Source organism: Engraulis encrasicolus, chromosome 24, assembly GCF_034702125.1.
Source record: "Engraulis encrasicolus isolate BLACKSEA-1 chromosome 24, IST_EnEncr_1.0, whole genome shotgun sequence".
NCBI lineage: Eukaryota > Metazoa > Chordata > Actinopteri > Clupeiformes > Engraulidae > Engraulis > Engraulis encrasicolus.
This window is the reverse complement of record NC_085880.1, coordinates 39,220,142-39,238,225: the sequence shown is the minus strand read 5'-3', so window position 1 is coordinate 39,238,225 and position 18,084 is coordinate 39,220,142. Positions and strand designations below refer to the sequence as shown.

The following is an 18,084-nucleotide window of genomic DNA, read 5'->3' as shown; positions in this document are numbered from 1 at the left end:
GAAAGGGGTCGCAAAGAAAAAAAACATTGTGTGGCAATGTTTGGGAACCCCTGTGCTAGACGACACAAGGGGCTGGGGGAAAGTTGCCTGTCTGTTCGAGCATTCATTTATGCAAAAGTGCCCTTTCAGCGCCTATTTATAGTCGGATGCTAATTGCAGCATTTGGGGGCTTTGATTACCACTCCGCTGGAAATTGATTTGTGTCATCCGTCATCAAAGGGCATCACAAGCAAAGTCGGCTGATGAGGTTTCCATAGGGGCACAGTCTGTGTGGCAGGCTGTACATAGCATGTCTGGTTGTAATGTATTGTATTGTATTGTATTGTATTGTATTGTATTGTATTGTATTGTATTGTATTGTATTGTGAAAAACTCATTACATTGGAATATGATGCATAATAGAAGTGAGTAGCTAGTAGTGGTGTGGATCGGCACTGCCCTCACGATCCGATTCGATCACGATTCGGGAGGTAGCGATTCGATTCGATTCAATTCTATGCGATCCGATCCGATCTGATTCAATTCTACAATGCATTGCAAGGCATTACATTTCTACTAAAAGCAAAGCACATGTTTAATCAGTCATAATGTAGTCAGATACTGAGCAACAAATTATTGGCTGTTTTCTGTATCAGTCTGTATCAGTCTTGCAATGTTTTGAAGTGGTTATATTTAATTTAACATTCATTTGCTCCCGAAATATACATGGAAGTAATTGAAACTTGCCGGATCGATTCTGGAAATTGCCAGATCGATTCTGGATCGTCCATGCCCTGCATTGGATTGCATCGACGAATCGATCATTGTTGACACCACTACTGATCGGTCGTGTTATTTACTTCATGCTTGCAGGACATGATACACTTGAAATTTGACATGCCATGAACTGGGGCAGCCATGGCCTACAGTAGTTGTTAAGGATGGGCTTTAGATCAGAGGATGGCATTGCAGGTTCGAATCCCACCCCTCCACTCCCTGTCTCAATCTGAGGTGTCCTCTGTCTGAGGTGCCCTTGAGCAAGGCACCTAACCCCACATTTCTCCAGGGACTGTAACCGATACCCTGTACAAAACTGTGAGTCATTTTGGATAAAAGCATCAGCAAAGTGTAATGTAATGTATTGTCCCTACTCTTGCTCTACTATCTCCCTAGTTATGTTCCCTAGTAGTGTGAAGAGAGGCCGCTTTTAAGGTGCACTGTGTAAGATTTTTAGTCGTTTATTTCCAGAATTCATGCTGCCTATTCACTAATGTTACCTATTTCATGAATACTTACCACCACCATCAAATTCTAAGTATTCATTATGACTGGAAAAATTGCACTTTTCATACATTTTCCGCCATTTTGAATTTCCAGAAATAGACATTTTTAGCTGCAAAAATGACTGTACTTGGGCCATACTAGAAAATATTTGTTTATTACTCAGAAAACGTTCATGAAAAGATCAAATTTGGCAATAGGCAGCCCAGTTTCAATGAGCAGCATAGTTGCAGTACCTTTTTTGGCCATTTCCTGGACAGTGTCCCTTCAACTTTCCTATGCAGTGTAGCCAGATGTGGCTGACCATTTCCCTTTCCAAACGATTCTCAAAAACCTTCTGACTGAGGCACTAAATCCCGCCCAATTCGAACCAAACTCTATTCATTCCTATGGCCATAAATTTACAAAAACAAAACTTATGCCCAATTCCCATTTTTGACCTTAGACGGCCATCCCAAGCAGCCCAATTGCAACATTGTTCCACGTAATGTAATGTAGCCATATATATTGTCATATAGTATATTGGGTAACACTTTACTTGACGCCGGTGTCATAATTATAGTGTCATTATTACAGTGACATTACAGTGTCATAATAGTGTCACGACACAGTCATAGATAATTCATAAACATTATGTCCATGTCATAAACATTTTATGACTGTTGGCCTTAAGTGACATTCGGTTATGGCAAAGACAACCTTGGGTAAAATGGACATAATGTTTATGACACGTACATAACTGTGCCATGACACTGTAATGACATGCATATGACACTAGCGTCAAGTAAAGTGTTACGTATATTGCTCAATATCATGCCATTGAATCTTTACATGATGCAACAAACACATGGTGTTGTGAAAAAAATACATATATTGGGCTAGATCTTGCCATTGTGCACCAATATTGCAGTTTTTGTTTTTTATTATATCATCCTCATACTATTACATAATGTGTTATAACAGCCATGTGCGTCAGAGAGAAATTATTTGGCCAGATCTTGCCATAGATATTGGGCTAGATCTAGACATTGTGTAATGTTGTAGTTTTTACTGTATCATCCTCGTGCTATTACACAATGTGTGATAACAACCATGTGCGTCAGTGAGAAATGATTTGGCTAGATCTTGCCAAGTTACCACAGCAATGTGATATTGCACTGTTATTGAGCAGTATCATCATGATATGGTGTTATTGGTATTACCCAACGTGTTGCAGCAACCACCTGCTGGTTGAGGCTGCTGCCTCCTCCAGCCCATATCACATGCCTGAATGAGGAAGCTTGACCCAATTATGTATCGTAGTTTTTCTCAACGGGGGCGATACAGCCCCCCAGGGAGGTGTTGGGGAGCTCTAAGGGGGCGTTGAGAAGGATACAACTGAGAGGGGGCGTTGGTTAGTTGCCATTGGGGGCATTAGTCCATTTCATTTTTTAATGCTAAGGAGGGCATTGTCAGGCTTATGATGAGGTCAAGGGGGCGTTGGGAGGCTTGTGATGAGGACAAAAAAAGGCTGAGAACCACTGACGTATCGTCTGCAGACCACATTTGACACAGTGGCGGTTTTAGACCAAAATCACCAGGGGGGCCAGAGAGGGGCCAACATGTTTTGATGGGGGCCAACCCACCTTATTCTTCGGCCTTAACTTTTGCCATATCCATCTTTTTCTAAAAGCAGTGTTGCCCAAAACACCTTCAAAAACACCTGCTTCATCATCATCTGAAGAACATAAAATTCATGAAATGAATTGTATTAACAGCCGAGACGCTATATCATTGGCTGCTCGGGGCAGGGTCCATAAGTGGGCCAAGAACAATTCTGCAGCGGCCCTGGCCCACCCTAGCCTGGGAACTCCCATACTGCCTTTAGTTCTACACAATCGTTTCGATCTGAAAGACACTTATGATTAGGTCTGGTGTTAACCAGGCAAGGCCCACCCTGGCCCCTGTCTAAAACTGGCCTTCAATTTGAAGAAGGGGGGATATAATAGTAGTTATGTAAAAAAAAATATTACCGGTAGGCTAGATCTTGACAAGTTAACCGAGCAATGTGATATTGCATAAATATTGTGCAATATCATCATGCTATGGTGTTATTTTACTCAATGTGTTGTAACAACCCATTCTTGTTCTCTCTCTCTCTCTCTCTCTCTCTGTCTCCCTCTGCCCCCCCACCTGTCTGTCTGTCTCTCTCTCTCTCTCTCTCTCTCTCTCTCTCTCTCTCTCTCTCTCTCACTCTCTCTGTCTGTCTCTCTCTCTCTCTCTCTCTCTCTCTCTCTCACACACACACACACACACACACACACACACACACACACACACACACACACACACACACACACACACACACACACACACACACACACACACACACACACACACACACACACTTTACTTTCCCTCACCTCACGTCTCGTCACCACAGCCCGTCGTACGACTGGATGAGGAAGCTGACCCAGCGTAAGAAGCAGGCGAAGAAGGGCAAGGCCTCGCTGCTGTTCGACCACCTGGAGGCCATGGAGCTGGCCGAGCACCTCACCTTCCTGGAGTACAAGTCCATACGCAGGATATCAGTGAGTGACTGTGTGTGCATGTGTCGTGTGTGTGTGTGTGTGTGTGTTTGGTACGAGTGTTACACTAAAGGGCTGTCATACAGGGGGGCAGGGCTTGACATTAACTTTTTGCTTGCCGGCCATTGTGGCTAGTGGTTTTCCCGAGTCACTAGCCATCCAGCAATTCTACTAGCCATATTTTTTGACATTGTACATCTAACCTCTGAAATTGAGGTGCTTAAAGTAATAAGATGAGTGCATGGGTTTCTACATGGAAATAAAACAAACAAATAGAAACTGAGAAACTGAGCTTTTTGTTGAACTTATATAGGCCTACAAACAATTGATATATAAGGGGAAAAGTGCAGAATATACACTATTCTGGTATGTCATACCATAGAACAAGCTACCTGCCAAATTGGCTAGTGATGCTAAAATTGTTACCAGCCACAGCTAAGTTTTACCAGCATTTTGCCGGTTGGCAGGTGCCAGTGTCAAGCCCTGCAGGGTGGTTACGTCTGGCCGAACACCTCACCTTCCTGGAGTACAAGTCAATACGCAGGATTGAAGAGTGAATCTCGATGTGATCTTTTTTATTTTTCGAACATTAATATATTGTCAGGATATCAGTGAGTCTCATCCCTCCCCCCTGTCCAGTGTTGCCAGATCTACGATAACTGTCACATTTGTACCGTCATTTTGTCCTCTGTACAATCGAAACCACATGATGAGTTTTCATTCAACTCAGTTAGGTGCCTTGGAACAATCATTTGGTTCGTCGTACGACAATTTCCTCCCAAAAGCCCCCAAAAAGCGATATAAAAAGTACGAACGAAAGATCCGAATGAAAGTTCACACATTTTCCATCTGGCAACAATGACTCTACTTGGACCATACTAGAAAATAGATGTTTATTACTTATTAAACTTTCATGTAAAGATCAAATTTGGCAATATGCAGCCCAGTTTCAATGAGCAGCATAGTTGCAGTACCTTTTTTGACCATTTCCTGCACAGTGTCCCTTTAAGAACTCAAGACATCACAGAAACATAATGCAAGGTGCGAGCTGAGCTCCTCACGATTAAAAAAAGGCTTTCTTGAAAGCTTCTTAAAATTCACAACCATCAGGTCAGCCTGGCTATTTCAGGCATGCACGCAGGAGGACCTTTCTCATCTATCTTATCGCTGCCAGCTAGAGAAGAGAACCCACAGCGTGGTCCAAAAACAGATGCATGGCAATAGACTGGGGCACCAAAATAACCAAACAAGAGGTGAAGGCTAGGAGGCTAGGATGGAAAAAAGGTCTTATCAGATGACTTGAAAGTGTAGTCATGAAAGTGCACACTCAAAGACGCACCTGCACAGACACACACACACACACACACGCACACGCACACGCACACGCACACGCACACGCACAAGCACACACACACGCACACGCACACGCACACGCACACGCACACGCACACACACACGCACACACACAGATCAAAGTTTCCAGCAGAAGGCTAATTTCCCACGGTGTCCTGCTGGCATGTATGTGTTTCCATGTAAAGGGGGGGTCGAGGGGTAGAGGGAGTGGGGGCCAGGCCAGGGTCAAATGTAGCCTAGGGCTCCCACCTGCCAGGGGGCCCCCACAGGCTAGATATGGCTGCAGTCTAGGGCTCCCACCTTCCAGGGGGCCACCACAGGCCCCAGTTATCCAAATGGGGGAAAATCAATATAGGCTAATTGCAGAAATGTGCCAAATTGCAGTATCGATAACTTAGTCACAGTTAAGACACAGTGTTCTGAATTTGCTGTTACCAGAATTAAATGGCAATGACCAAGTGGTAGTGCATTACTAAAGGCCCTGTGTTATGTCATAGTAGTGTAGTACTGGTAGTTAACACTGGTGCAACAGCATGCATACTGTATGGGGTTGCAGGTTCATATCCCATCCTTTCACTGCCATATACACTATGGCAGACATGCTCCTTGAGCAAGGCATCTAACCCCACACTGCTCCAGGGATTGTAACACTGTAAATAACTGTAACTCCCTTTGGATAAACGCGTCAGCTGAGTGTAGTGTAATCTGATGTAATGCAATGTACCCATAGTGTGATGTAGGCCTACCCATAATGTAATGTAATGTAATGTAATGTGTGATGTGATGTACCCATAATGTAATGTAATGTAATGTGTGATGTACCCATAATGTAATGTAATATAATGTAATGTACTGTACAAATAATGTAATGTAATGTGATGTACCCATCCTGTAATGTAACGTAATGTATTGTAATCAGTTCACAGACTACCAGAGCTACGTGATCCACGGCTGCCTGGTGGACAACCCGACTCTGGAGCGCTCCATCGCCCTCTTCAACGGCGTCTCCCAGTGGGTGCAGCTCATGGTGCTCAGCAAGCTGACGCCGCAGCTACGCGCCGAGGTCATCACCAAATACATCAACGTGGCACAGGTAACGTAACTCGCAATGGACATAATAACTTAAGCATTAGCAATATTTTCTGGCAACGTGAGGTAATCCAAGTGAAAAAAAGAACAAAGTCCGCAACACTGCTTGTCTTCTGTGATTATTTAATAGAGCACAACGTTTCGACCTTCAGGTCTCCATCAGACTTTTGCCTGATGAAGACCTGAAGGTCGAAACGTTGCACTCTATTAAATGATCACAGAAGACAAGCAGTGTTGCGGACTTTATTCTGTTTTTTTCACTTGGATTACTGCTTTTATTGTTCTGCACCTGGCCCATCGGGTGGGATGTGCACACATCTACTCCTCTGAACATGAGGGGTAAAGCAGTGTTTCTCAGTCTTTTTTTGGCCCGGGACTCCACCTGACACTTGACAAACAGCCCTGCAGGTTTGTGCTAAATGTAATAAGCGTTTAGTGAGAAAACTGTTGTATTCGTCACTCTTCTCAGCTGTGCCACACACCTAGCCTGATTATCATCAACTAAGAGCATAGCAATTAACATTTCCCAAACAGCATTTCCCCATTGGCCTCCCTTGGTTTGCTAATGATTGTTTGCTCCCCAACAAAGTGGGAGGAGTTCCCGTATTTGCAGGAACTCAGAAGGTAGGCTGCATTGCTCTTGACCTGACTGGTAGCAACGCTGAAGCTGTTGCATCGCTAGGAGGGCACGGCCTGGCTACCACACACCAGCTGCTGCTACATAGGGAGTGCATCTTAATATGCGACCTTGCCTCCTCCACTTCCCTCCTCCACTCGCTTCTCGTCATGATGACATCACTGACAACAGCATTATATTTCAATATCTTGCAAAAGCTCAATTCTAGAGTCTTTTTCTCGTTTGCAATTGTTATGGTGAATGACAGCTGGGAAACTTTATCGTTTTCTCCACGGAGGAGGGGCCAGGAGGCGGGGCGAGGAGACAAGCGCAAGTGGAGGAGGCAAGGTCACATATTAAGACGCACTCAGGGCCACATGAAGGCCAAGTTAGCCAGCCAGCCCTAGCTCAGCTAAACTGGGTCACAGGCAAGAATTTAGGGAGGCACTGCTTGCTTCTTTGGATGTCTTTGTCCCAGATCAGGGGCAGAGTAGAGAAATATTTTCTGCTCGAAAGCAGTTCAGAGCAGCACACATTAACCAAATCTTGTCTCACAGAGGTCTCGAGCACCCCCCTATATAGTTCCGTCCTCCCCTTGACCTCCTTCAAACATATGAGGCCAAGCCCTGATAAAGACCAGTACGGTCGAAACGTGTTGGCTCTTTTAATCATGCTTCATCCATAAGATAATAAAGGCTTTTTAATTCACTTCCTCATTTAACTTGCCTGGATTATCCGGTTTTTTTTTGTTGCTGAATTGGACTGACTCCCTTCATCCAAGAGCACCCAACATACTTGAGAAGACACTGCGACTTTTTGAGCTACCAGTCATCTTGTGTTGAAATAGCAGTATATGCATGGCAAGATTCAAGAGATTCAAGATTCAAGTTTATTGTCATTGTCAAAAAGGCAACACAAATGTGTTTGGAGTATAACTCTACCGCAGTATTATTATTAGTAGTAGCAGATTTAGTAAAGTGCATTAGAGGTAAAGGGACATCAGTGCTTGACCCCCTCCCACATCCCACTTAACGTGCAACAAAGATTATTAAGGGCCAAAATGCTTGCTACCCAGCCACCCGCCCACCGACATACGCACGCACGCACGCACGCACGCACGCACACACACACACACACACACACATACGTGTAGGCCTACATACATACAGTAGGCTACATACATACATACATACATACATACATACATACATACGTACATATGCACATACATACATACATACATACATACATACATACATACATACATACATACATACATACATACATACATACATACATACATACATACATACATACATACATGCATGCATGCATGCATGCATACATACATACATACATACATACATACATACATACATACATACATACATACATACATACATACATACATGCTTATATAGATATGTAAACAAAACAACATTTATTGTTGTTAATATGGGGTGCTTTAAAATGCACACCAAATGAAATGTATTCAAATTATTCCAACAAAACAGAACCCTTACCCAAGAGGATACCTACGCACCTACGCACCTACCTAGTACTTGTACATTTGGATGCACTTTGTGCAGTTTTTCACTGCTAGAGAGAGACAGAGAGAGTGCATCCTTGATTATGCAAAACAAGGTAGCGGGGTGGGTAGCACTTACTCACTCCCCTCTAAATAGCTCCAGTCCATCTCTCCTCTCAGCGCTCAGCAGAGAGAACAAGGAGGTCTTAAACGCGCCATGACATTTTACAGGCCTTTTGATATGGTGATGGGGCAGAGCATGGGCTGGACTGGGACCACAAACTGACTCAGGCATTTTTTTAAAATATGGATTTTTATGTAAGGGCGTTTTTTGCCTTTATTTCTATAGGACAGTATGAGAGGCGACAGGAAGTGAGTGTGCGGAGAGAGAGATGGGGGGGGGGGGGTATTGGCAAATTACCTGGGTAACCTGGGTCACCTGCGTAGTAATCCCGTTAGGCCATGGCAGGGTCTGGCTCAGGCATTTTTTGGCATAGACCAGCCTCTGATCCCTACTAGTCTGTTTCCTACCAGACCTCTCTGTGTGTGTGTGTGTGTGTGTGTGTGTGTGTGTGTGTGTGTGTGTGTGTGTGTGTGTGTGTGTGTGTGTGTGTGTGTGTGTGTGTGTGTGTGTGTGTGTGTGTGTGTGTGTGTGGCTCTGAAGCACCTGACACCCACCCCCATACTACTACAACAGGTCTCAAAGGGAACATTTGAAACAAACAAACAAACAAACACAAACAAAAGCATCGGCTCCGGATGATGGTCGGCCCGCCGGGAAAATGCCCTGTGTGCCAGACAACCAGTCCAGCCCTTTGGCAAAGTAGAGACAGAGCGAGCACGCAGCAGACACAATGCCTGAAAGTTCATACGCCTCGGCTCGGCTCGGCTGGTCTCGGCCGGGGAGCAGGGCCATTACACCACCCAAGGAGATGTATGTGGATGTTCGTGGAAAGCAAAGCAGCCACTGCGAGGGAAAATACATACAGTATATTGTATGTGCCAGCAGCGCATTGTGTTATGTGGACTATGTGTGTTTAAGAGTGTGTACTGTGTGCATGCCTATAGTATGCTGTCTGTTTGTGAGCCTACGTTTATGCACATGTTTGTGTACAGAGAGAAAGACAGAGAGAAAGAGAGAGAGAGAGAGAGAGAGAGAGAGAGAGAGAGAGAGAGAGAGAGAGAGAGAGAGAGAGAGAGAGAGAGCGTGTGTGCGCGTGTGTGTGTGTGTGCACGCGTGCGTGCGTGCGTGTGTGTGTGTGTGGCCGCGCATACGTACGTGTGTGTGCATGTGTGTGTGGCTGCGCATACGTGTGTTTGTGTGTAGGCTGTGTATTTGGTAGGGGCTTGGGGCCGTTGTTTTGCTTATGTGATCATCCACTAACATCTCTTCCCTCTGATGAATAGTTGTGTAAAGCAGTGGTTCCCAACCTATGGGTCGGGACCCCACCTATGGGTCGCCAAAGATCCACAATGGGTCGCGAAACCCTCTTGATTTTAAGGGGTTTAACTTTAATACCATATAATACAACCCACGTTGAATAAATGACAAAGCAATTAAACTAATATATGCATAGAAGTAACACAATGTAATGGATACATTAAACATTTATTCTATATTTGACTGAAAACAAACTGAGGAATAAAATGATAACTAATGAGTTTTCGATGGAAATAGAATATCATGTGACTCCCTCTCGTGTGGGCGCTCGCGTGGTTGGGTCACCAAAGCTTACAATGGTAAAAATATGGGTCCAGAAGAAAAAGGTTGCATCACTGGTGTAAAGAACTGAACCTGCTGGCTTGCCGCGTGTGGCTACGATCCTGCTAACGTCTATTATATCCACACTGAGGAGAGAACATGAAGGACAAAATAGACAATGATTCAAAGTAGCAGTGATCACTCAGTAAAAAAATGCAGTAAAAAAAAAGAATCGATTTAATATCTTATGGAGCAATGGTCTCTATTTTTTTCCCCAAGGGCCAAATTATGTAGCACAAATGAGGCTGAGGGCCTAACATATTGACAGACCGTATGGCCACAGATAGCACACGTATATTTTTCCCATTTGTTCCAACCTCATGATGGGCCAAATGTTTGCCATATCCAGGCCGGATCTGACCCACGGGCCGCCATGTGGAGACTACAGTTCTAGATTGTGTTTGGTCCCAGAGTACTCACAAAGTGTTGAATTAAATAAAGTGTTGCATTTTTTATTTTATTTTTATTTATTTATTGTTTTTGCAATGGGGCTTTTTGGTCTTTCTTATTATAGGACAGTGTGAGAGTAGACAGGAAATGATTGGGGGAGAGAGAGAGAGATGGGTCAGGACCGGGAAATGACCCCAGCCTTACTCGAACCGGGGTCCCTGTGGGCAATGTGAACCCAAATGTGGGGGGCTTAGCGCGCTGCGCCACAGCGCCCCCCCGACTGCATTTCTATTTGTGTGTGTGTGCAGCGATGTGAATGAATGCAGCCCATCAGCTCTGACTGTGCCAGCAGATGTTTGTGGTCTTTTAGGCCAGATGAGGAGCCATATGGTGGTGTTTGTAGTTCAGTTCAACATCTGGAGCTGTTAACACTTTTGTATCTTTTCATCTTTTTTTCTGAGATGTAACCATTTTCATGAGTTGGCCTTGGCCCATACCGCGTTCCCTTCATTTCTGGCTGCCGTAGAGATTGTGCCCTTTATCTCCAAACTCGTGTGATTATACAATGTTTTCATTTATTCATCATTCATCCGTTATTTAGTGTATTCATCTCATTTCATAGCTCCTCTTATTGCAGATGGACCCGCTGGCGGAATTTAGAACATTGGTGTCAGGACCCCTTGTGGGGTCGTCTGGAATTCAAATGGGGTCGCCTAAAATGTCTAGGTGTGGAAAAAATGAATTCTGATAAATAATCAATTGTGGACAAATAACTAGTTAATATTAGTGTGAGTTTTTTTAGGTCGCAAAAACACACAAAAAAACCCATGTGTATGGGGTCCCCAGAAATGTGTGATCCGGAGTCAAAAAAAGGTTGAGAACCGCTGGGTTTAACTATCCACCAATGAGCTCCTGTTCCACCTAAATGCAAATGTTCTTTCCTTATCTCCCTATGATCTGTCTATTCCTCCCCATTCCACCCGTTAGAAACTCCTTCAGCTGCAGAACTTCAACACCCTGATGGCCGTGGTGGGAGGCCTGAGCCACAGTTCCATATGTCGCCTGAAGGAAACCCACTCCCACCTCTCACCTGACGTTACCAAGGTAACCTATTATACTATACTACATTACACTACAGTACACTATTCTATACCCACTCCCACCTCTCGCCTGACGTTACCAAGGTAACCTACTATACTATACTACATTACACTACAGTACACTATTCTATACCCACTCCCACCTCTCGCCCGACGTTACCAAGGTAACCTACTGTACTCTACAGTACACTATTCTATACCCACTCCCACCTCTCACCTGACGTTACCAAGGTAACCTATTATACTGTACTACATTACACTATTCTATACCCACTCCCACCTCTCGCCCGACGTAACCAAGGTAACCAATACTACTAGACCAGGCATCACCAACGTGGTGCCCGCAGGCGCCAGGTAGCCCTCCAGGAGCTTCTGATGTGCCCATCAAATATTAGTTAACAGTGACGACTGCAAGATTTTAGTCACAGTTAATGTTTTTCTTAATTTAAATATGAGATTATTTCTAAATAACCTATAAGAAAATTATCCTTCAATCATAGTGTGATTTGGGAATGATGTCAAGACATGAGTAGAGGATTTTGAACAAACAAGTAGCCCTCGGGTAGCTCTCAGTAGCCCTTGGTAGCCCTCCGTAGCCCTCAGACCCAGAAAGGTTGGGGACCCCTGTACTAAACTATACTACATTACACTATTCTATACCCACTCCCACCTCTCACCCGACGTTACCAAGGTAACCAATACTACTAGACTATACTACAGTACACTATTCTATACCCACTCCCACCTCTCGCCCGATGTTACCAAGGTAACCTACTAGACCAGGGGTCCTCAAACTGTGGTACGTGTACCACTGGAGGTACTTGAGACATCTCTGGTGGTACTTGGAAGAATTATTTTTTGAGTGCATTGATTTGACGGCTGATCAAGTTGTTGCTGTTGAATCTGAAAACATAATGCAGAATAATACTAGGCAAGCAAGAAATTAAAAAACAAACTTGCACTGAATGTGACTGTGTATTGACTGGCAAAAGTGAATAGGGAAGGCCTTTACTGTGATATTCTAATTGTGGTTGTCAAGGTGGTACAGGGAGAGCTCAATATTTTCTCAGGTGGTACTTCACACAAAAAGTTTGACAACCACTGTACTAGACTATACTACATTACACTATTCTATACCCACTCCCACCTCTCCCCGATGTTACCAAGGTAACCTACTAGACTATACTACAGTACACTATTCTATACCCACTCCCACCTCTCGCCCGACGTAACCAAGTTAACCAATACTATACTCTACTCTACTCTACTATACTATACTATACATACTAATTAGTTTATTAGTATTAGAATTATTAGCATAGCTTAGCATAATCACTGGAAGTGGATAGAACCATTAGCATCAAGCCACAAGTGATCACTGGACGGAATTATGTAAATAGCCGTTTTGCACATTCGTTTTGTTTGGTTCCATAGAATTTGCTTAATATGGCTATACTGTTAAACTAGGCAATGCAAACACATAGGAAAATGCAATGTTTTCTCACATTTTACAAGCCCTTAACCACTTTACATGCCTTTTATTTTCTACATGAACTTTTGCTTAACACCCCAACACACACTTTCATTGGGAACTATTGTCACCACTGTAGTATAAACAAAGTTGTCAACACGCCGAGACCCTTTGGTGGCCCGGGGGCCCACAAGCGGCCGTCTGTGTGTGTGTGTGTGTGTGTGTGTGTGTGTGTGTGTGTGTGTGTGTGTGTGTGTGTGTGTGTGTGTGTGTGTGTGTGTGTGTGTGTGTGTGGCTGCCACATTCAGCAGCGGGGTCACGGGAGGAAGTGCTTGAGGGAAACTCACATGACGGATTTGTCGTCCCCCCAGGGGGGCCTTGATTAGATAGCAGTGGCATTGTGACGGCACGGCAAGGCAACGTGCTGTGGAGATGGAGATGCTTTACATTGCACACTGACAGGACAGAAGAATAATCGGCAGTCATGGAACAGAACAGACAGCAGGGAGTTCTTAGAAAGGGTAGCAGTAGCCTAGTCAATAGACAGGCTTCTTATATAATCCAGTGTTAACAAAACAAAAGACATTTATATATATTATATATATACACACTTTATTACAGGCTCAAGCCACAAGGCCCACAATACACAGATCAGTAAGAAATACATCACACATTTATATACACACACTTTATACAGCAATAAAAAAAGAAAAAGAAAAAGAAAGCTAGTGAAGGCACATATACCAATGTTCCCATATTTTAGACATGTACCTCACAGAGCTACGACTTGGATCTACTATCTGAGCAATAAGCTCATTTGTGGATCGGTCCAGCCTATTCATAAACTTAAAAGTGAGATTTCTCACCAAAGCCATAAAAGTAGTTAAACCCAGCCTGCAGAACAGCTGGCTTGCCCTGGTACTCCTTGGTTTCTTCAGGAGAATCCTAAGACAGTCATTCTAAGCTACTTTCAGCTTGAGCAGGCTCTCCTTTTTGTATCTGACCCAGAGTGGAGCCGTGTAAAGGGGGAGCAGTAGGTTCGAACAGATTGACTTTAAAGGGACACTGTGTGAGATTTTTAGTTATTTATTTCCAGAATTCATGCTGCCCATTCACTAATGTTACCTTTTTCATGAATACTTACCACCACCATCAAATTCCAAGTATTAATTATGACTGGAAAAATTGCACATACATGAAAAGGGGGATCTTCTCCATGGTCCGCCATTTTGATACCTTTTTTGACCATTTCCTGCACAGTGTCCCTTTAACATCTGTAGTACAGTGATGGCATTTTCTAGCCAGCATGTTGGCATTTAGTCCATACAACTGTGGTATCAGCTGTGGTTGCACCACCCTGACGTCTGCTACTAAAAAAACACCTTTAATTCACTCGCTCTCACTCATGCCCATAAAGTGAAGGAAAACTCAAAAGTGCTCGGGAATAGTAGAAAAAGATCTTGAAAGTGCTCTTTGGTGTGGGGAAAAATAAAGTGTTATCAAAAAGGATGGAGTCCAAGGCACTCTTCTCATCCAAAAAAATAAATAAAAAGCCTCTTATTTAAACATGGCTATTTTTAAGTTGTAAACATAACTAGGGCACTGGGCAGACACAGACTCGATCATGTCCGTCATGTCTCTTCCAGATTTGGAACGAGATGACAGAGCTGGTGTCCTGGAACAGGAACTACTGCGCGATCCGCAAATGGTTCTTCTTTCTGGAGCTTTGTGATTAACTATCTGACATTTATAACTGGCTCATTGATTAAGGAAAGAGAGAATAGATGAGTGCGTCTGTGGGGTAATAAAGTGAAAACCTTCAGGTGCTCATCGGTATCCAAAGTTGCAAACTTGTACAGAGAGAGGGTCCGAGGCACTCTGAAGACTGTATTAAAAGTCCTTTATTAATAAGTTACATGGACACCATGGATAGCCTTCTTCAGGGCTAATTGAATTGGCTCATTGATTTTTGGTGGATTCTTGTTAGAGTTTTTCAGTAACAGCACAGTCTATCTACCTCATTAGGTACAATGGATTAACAGCTATGTAATATCATATGCTTGTGTTGTACTTACACCACGAGTTTACTTTTATTTTGACACCTCTGCTCATGTCCATCGCGTCTCTTCCAGATTTGGAACGAGATGACGGAGCTGGTGTCCTCGAACGGTAACTACTGCGCGTACCGCAAGGCGTTTAACGAATGCGAGGGCTTCAAGATCCCCATCCTGGGGGTGCACCTCAAGGACCTGATCGCCGTGCACGTGGTCTTCCCCGACCTTGTGGAGGGCACCAAGGTCAACATGGTGAAGATGCAGCAGCTCTACGTGACCTTCAGCGAGCTGGTGGCGCTGCAGAGCTCGCAGGCCCAGGTGGAACCCAACATGGACCTCATACACCTGCTCACGGTATACATACACACACATGCTCGTGCGCACGCACATACACACACACACACACACACACACACACACACACACACACACACACACACACACACACACACACACGTCATAAACCTTCTCACAGTGAGGGATGTGTACACATACACACGCACACACACACACGCGCACTGACACACACACACACACACACACACACACACACACACACACACACACACACACACACACACACACACACACACACACACACACACACACACACACACACACAGACGTCATAAACCTTCTCACAGTGAGGGATGTGCACACACACATACACACGCACACACACACACACACACACACACATACGCACTGACACACACACACGCACAAGCACAAGCACAAGCACACACACACACACAGACGTCATAAACCTTCTCACAGTGAGGGATGTGTACACACACATACACACGCACACACACATATGCGCACTGACACACACACACATGCACAAGCACATGCACACGCACACATGCACACACAGACATCATAAACCTTCTCACAGTGAGGGATGTGTACACACACACACGCACACGCACGCACGCACACGCACACACACACACACACACACACACACACACACACACACACACACACACACACACACACACACACACACACACACACACACACACACACACACAGCATGCGCAGATGATACAAGGAAACAAATCTTACCTGAAAGAAGAAGCCAAGCTTAGATCGACACAACAAAAATACTCATCTCGTATCTTCTCCTTTAACCATACTGTCCTCCTCTCTTTCAGCTGTCACTAGATATCTATTACACTGAGGATGAGATTTATGAACTCTCGCTGGTGAGAGAGCCACGTAACCCCAAATCACTAGTAAGTGTCCTCAATACATCCGATTCCTTACCATTTGCCCACTTGTTACACTCTTCTGAACGTACTATGTAAAAGAGTTTGCTTTGTTTTGGTGTCACCGAGTAGGTTTTGAAAGAGAAGCTATAGTGAGCTTCGTAGGCCTGCGCTTTGTGCAGATGAGCCCGATGGCAAGCCTGTCTCAGGTCAATTGTGGCGGAAGTGTGCCCAATTTTTTTTTAAATAAAAGTTTTTCTTAAAAGATTTTTGCAGTGTCTTCCGTTGGGCTAGCACCAGCTCTAAGTCGATGTATGCTTTTTTATTTAACCACTTTTTAACATGAAAGATATTGGTGTCTTGTATATTTCACATGTCTGATGTTCTATTTGTGGCATTTGCAATGATTATGTTTTACATGTCAGTCAGCAACAAATTCATTGACTGTTTGTGTGTCCCTCCCCCCCTCCACGTAGCCCACTTCTCCCACCACCCCCAACAAGCCCCTCGCTCCTCTGGACTGGGCCTCGGGGGTCACCACCAAACCGGACCCCTCGGTAGTCAACAAACACATCAGGAAAGTGGTGGATGTAAGTATACATGTAGATCAGTGGTTCTTTTTTGAATGAACGCCCCCTGGACCTCATCATAAGCCTGTCAATGTCCCCTTAGTATTGAAAAAGTAAAACAGACTATTGCCCCACATTTGCAACTGTGCAACCCCTGCCCCCCTTAGCTGTCAACCTCTTAACACCTCCCTAGCGTTCCCTAACGCCCCCAAGGGGGCTGTAGAGCCCCAATTGAGTATAGCTACTAGTATAACTTATAAACCTTACGCTGAATAGGGAAGACACATGACTGATAGGACACCCCCCCCCCCAAAAAAAAAGGACTCCCACCATCAATAGGAAGGGCCTAGGGCACAGGGCCAAATACCCTGTTTGCCCAAACCCCCCACCCATATTTCTCTGCCCTTGGGTCAATGTGCCCCCATGGCAGACAATAAAGGGTTAAAGTGACAGGACTAACACAACAGGAATGTTGTCCGTACCTTCATGTGAATGTTGCTGTCAGCATGTCTACATCTACAGTACATTTCCAGGTTATTTTTGTCTGTAAATCAGGGTGTGGTTTTGGTATTGTTATGATCAGGATTTGCTACGCTATTGTGGATCACAGAGCCTTTGTTTTCATACGCTTGCATGAATGCTAATGGAATTTTTGAGGTGTCGTCATTTTGGGACAAAAACAAAGACTGATTAATGTGTCATAGTTCTTCAATGTGGCTCAATGTCAGGCACCTATGTTTAAATAGATTATTCAATGTCGCTGACGGTAAACAGTTTTTTTTTTTTGCTGTTAACCCTTCCTTTCATTTTGTCATGAAAGTCTGTCTTTTGGGCAAAAAACAAAGACTGATTAATGTGTCATAGTTCTTCAATGTGATTCAATGTCAGGCACCTATGTTTAAATAGATTATTCAATGTCGTTGACGGTAAATTGTTGGTTTTGTTGTTGTTAACCTTTCCTTTCTTTTTGTCATGGAAGTCTGTCTTTAGAAACTACGACCATGACCACGACGGCTACATATCCCAGGAGGACTTTGAGAGCATTGCCGCCAATTTCCCCTTCCTGGATTCATTCTGTGTCTTGGACAAAGACCAGTAAGTTCACTTCACA

At 44.1% G+C, this 18,084-nt stretch overlaps 1 protein-coding gene across 1 annotated transcript in view; it reads left to right on the top strand.

The window, feature by feature from the left end:
* rasgrp3 (RAS guanyl releasing protein 3 (calcium and DAG-regulated)) overlaps positions 1–18,084 on the top strand; it is a 95,821-nt gene that overhangs the window by 55,215 nt on the left and 22,522 nt on the right. The window contains exons 6-12 of the mRNA XM_063191958.1: positions 3,683–3,830; positions 6,100–6,273; positions 11,553–11,669; positions 15,269–15,544; positions 16,351–16,431; positions 16,881–16,994; positions 17,953–18,068. Of these exons, the coding sequence (XP_063048028.1) occupies positions 3,683–3,830; positions 6,100–6,273; positions 11,553–11,669; positions 15,269–15,544; positions 16,351–16,431; positions 16,881–16,994; positions 17,953–18,068 (1,026 nt within the window). The remainder of the gene's footprint in view (positions 1–3,682; positions 3,831–6,099; positions 6,274–11,552; positions 11,670–15,268; positions 15,545–16,350; positions 16,432–16,880; positions 16,995–17,952; positions 18,069–18,084) is intronic.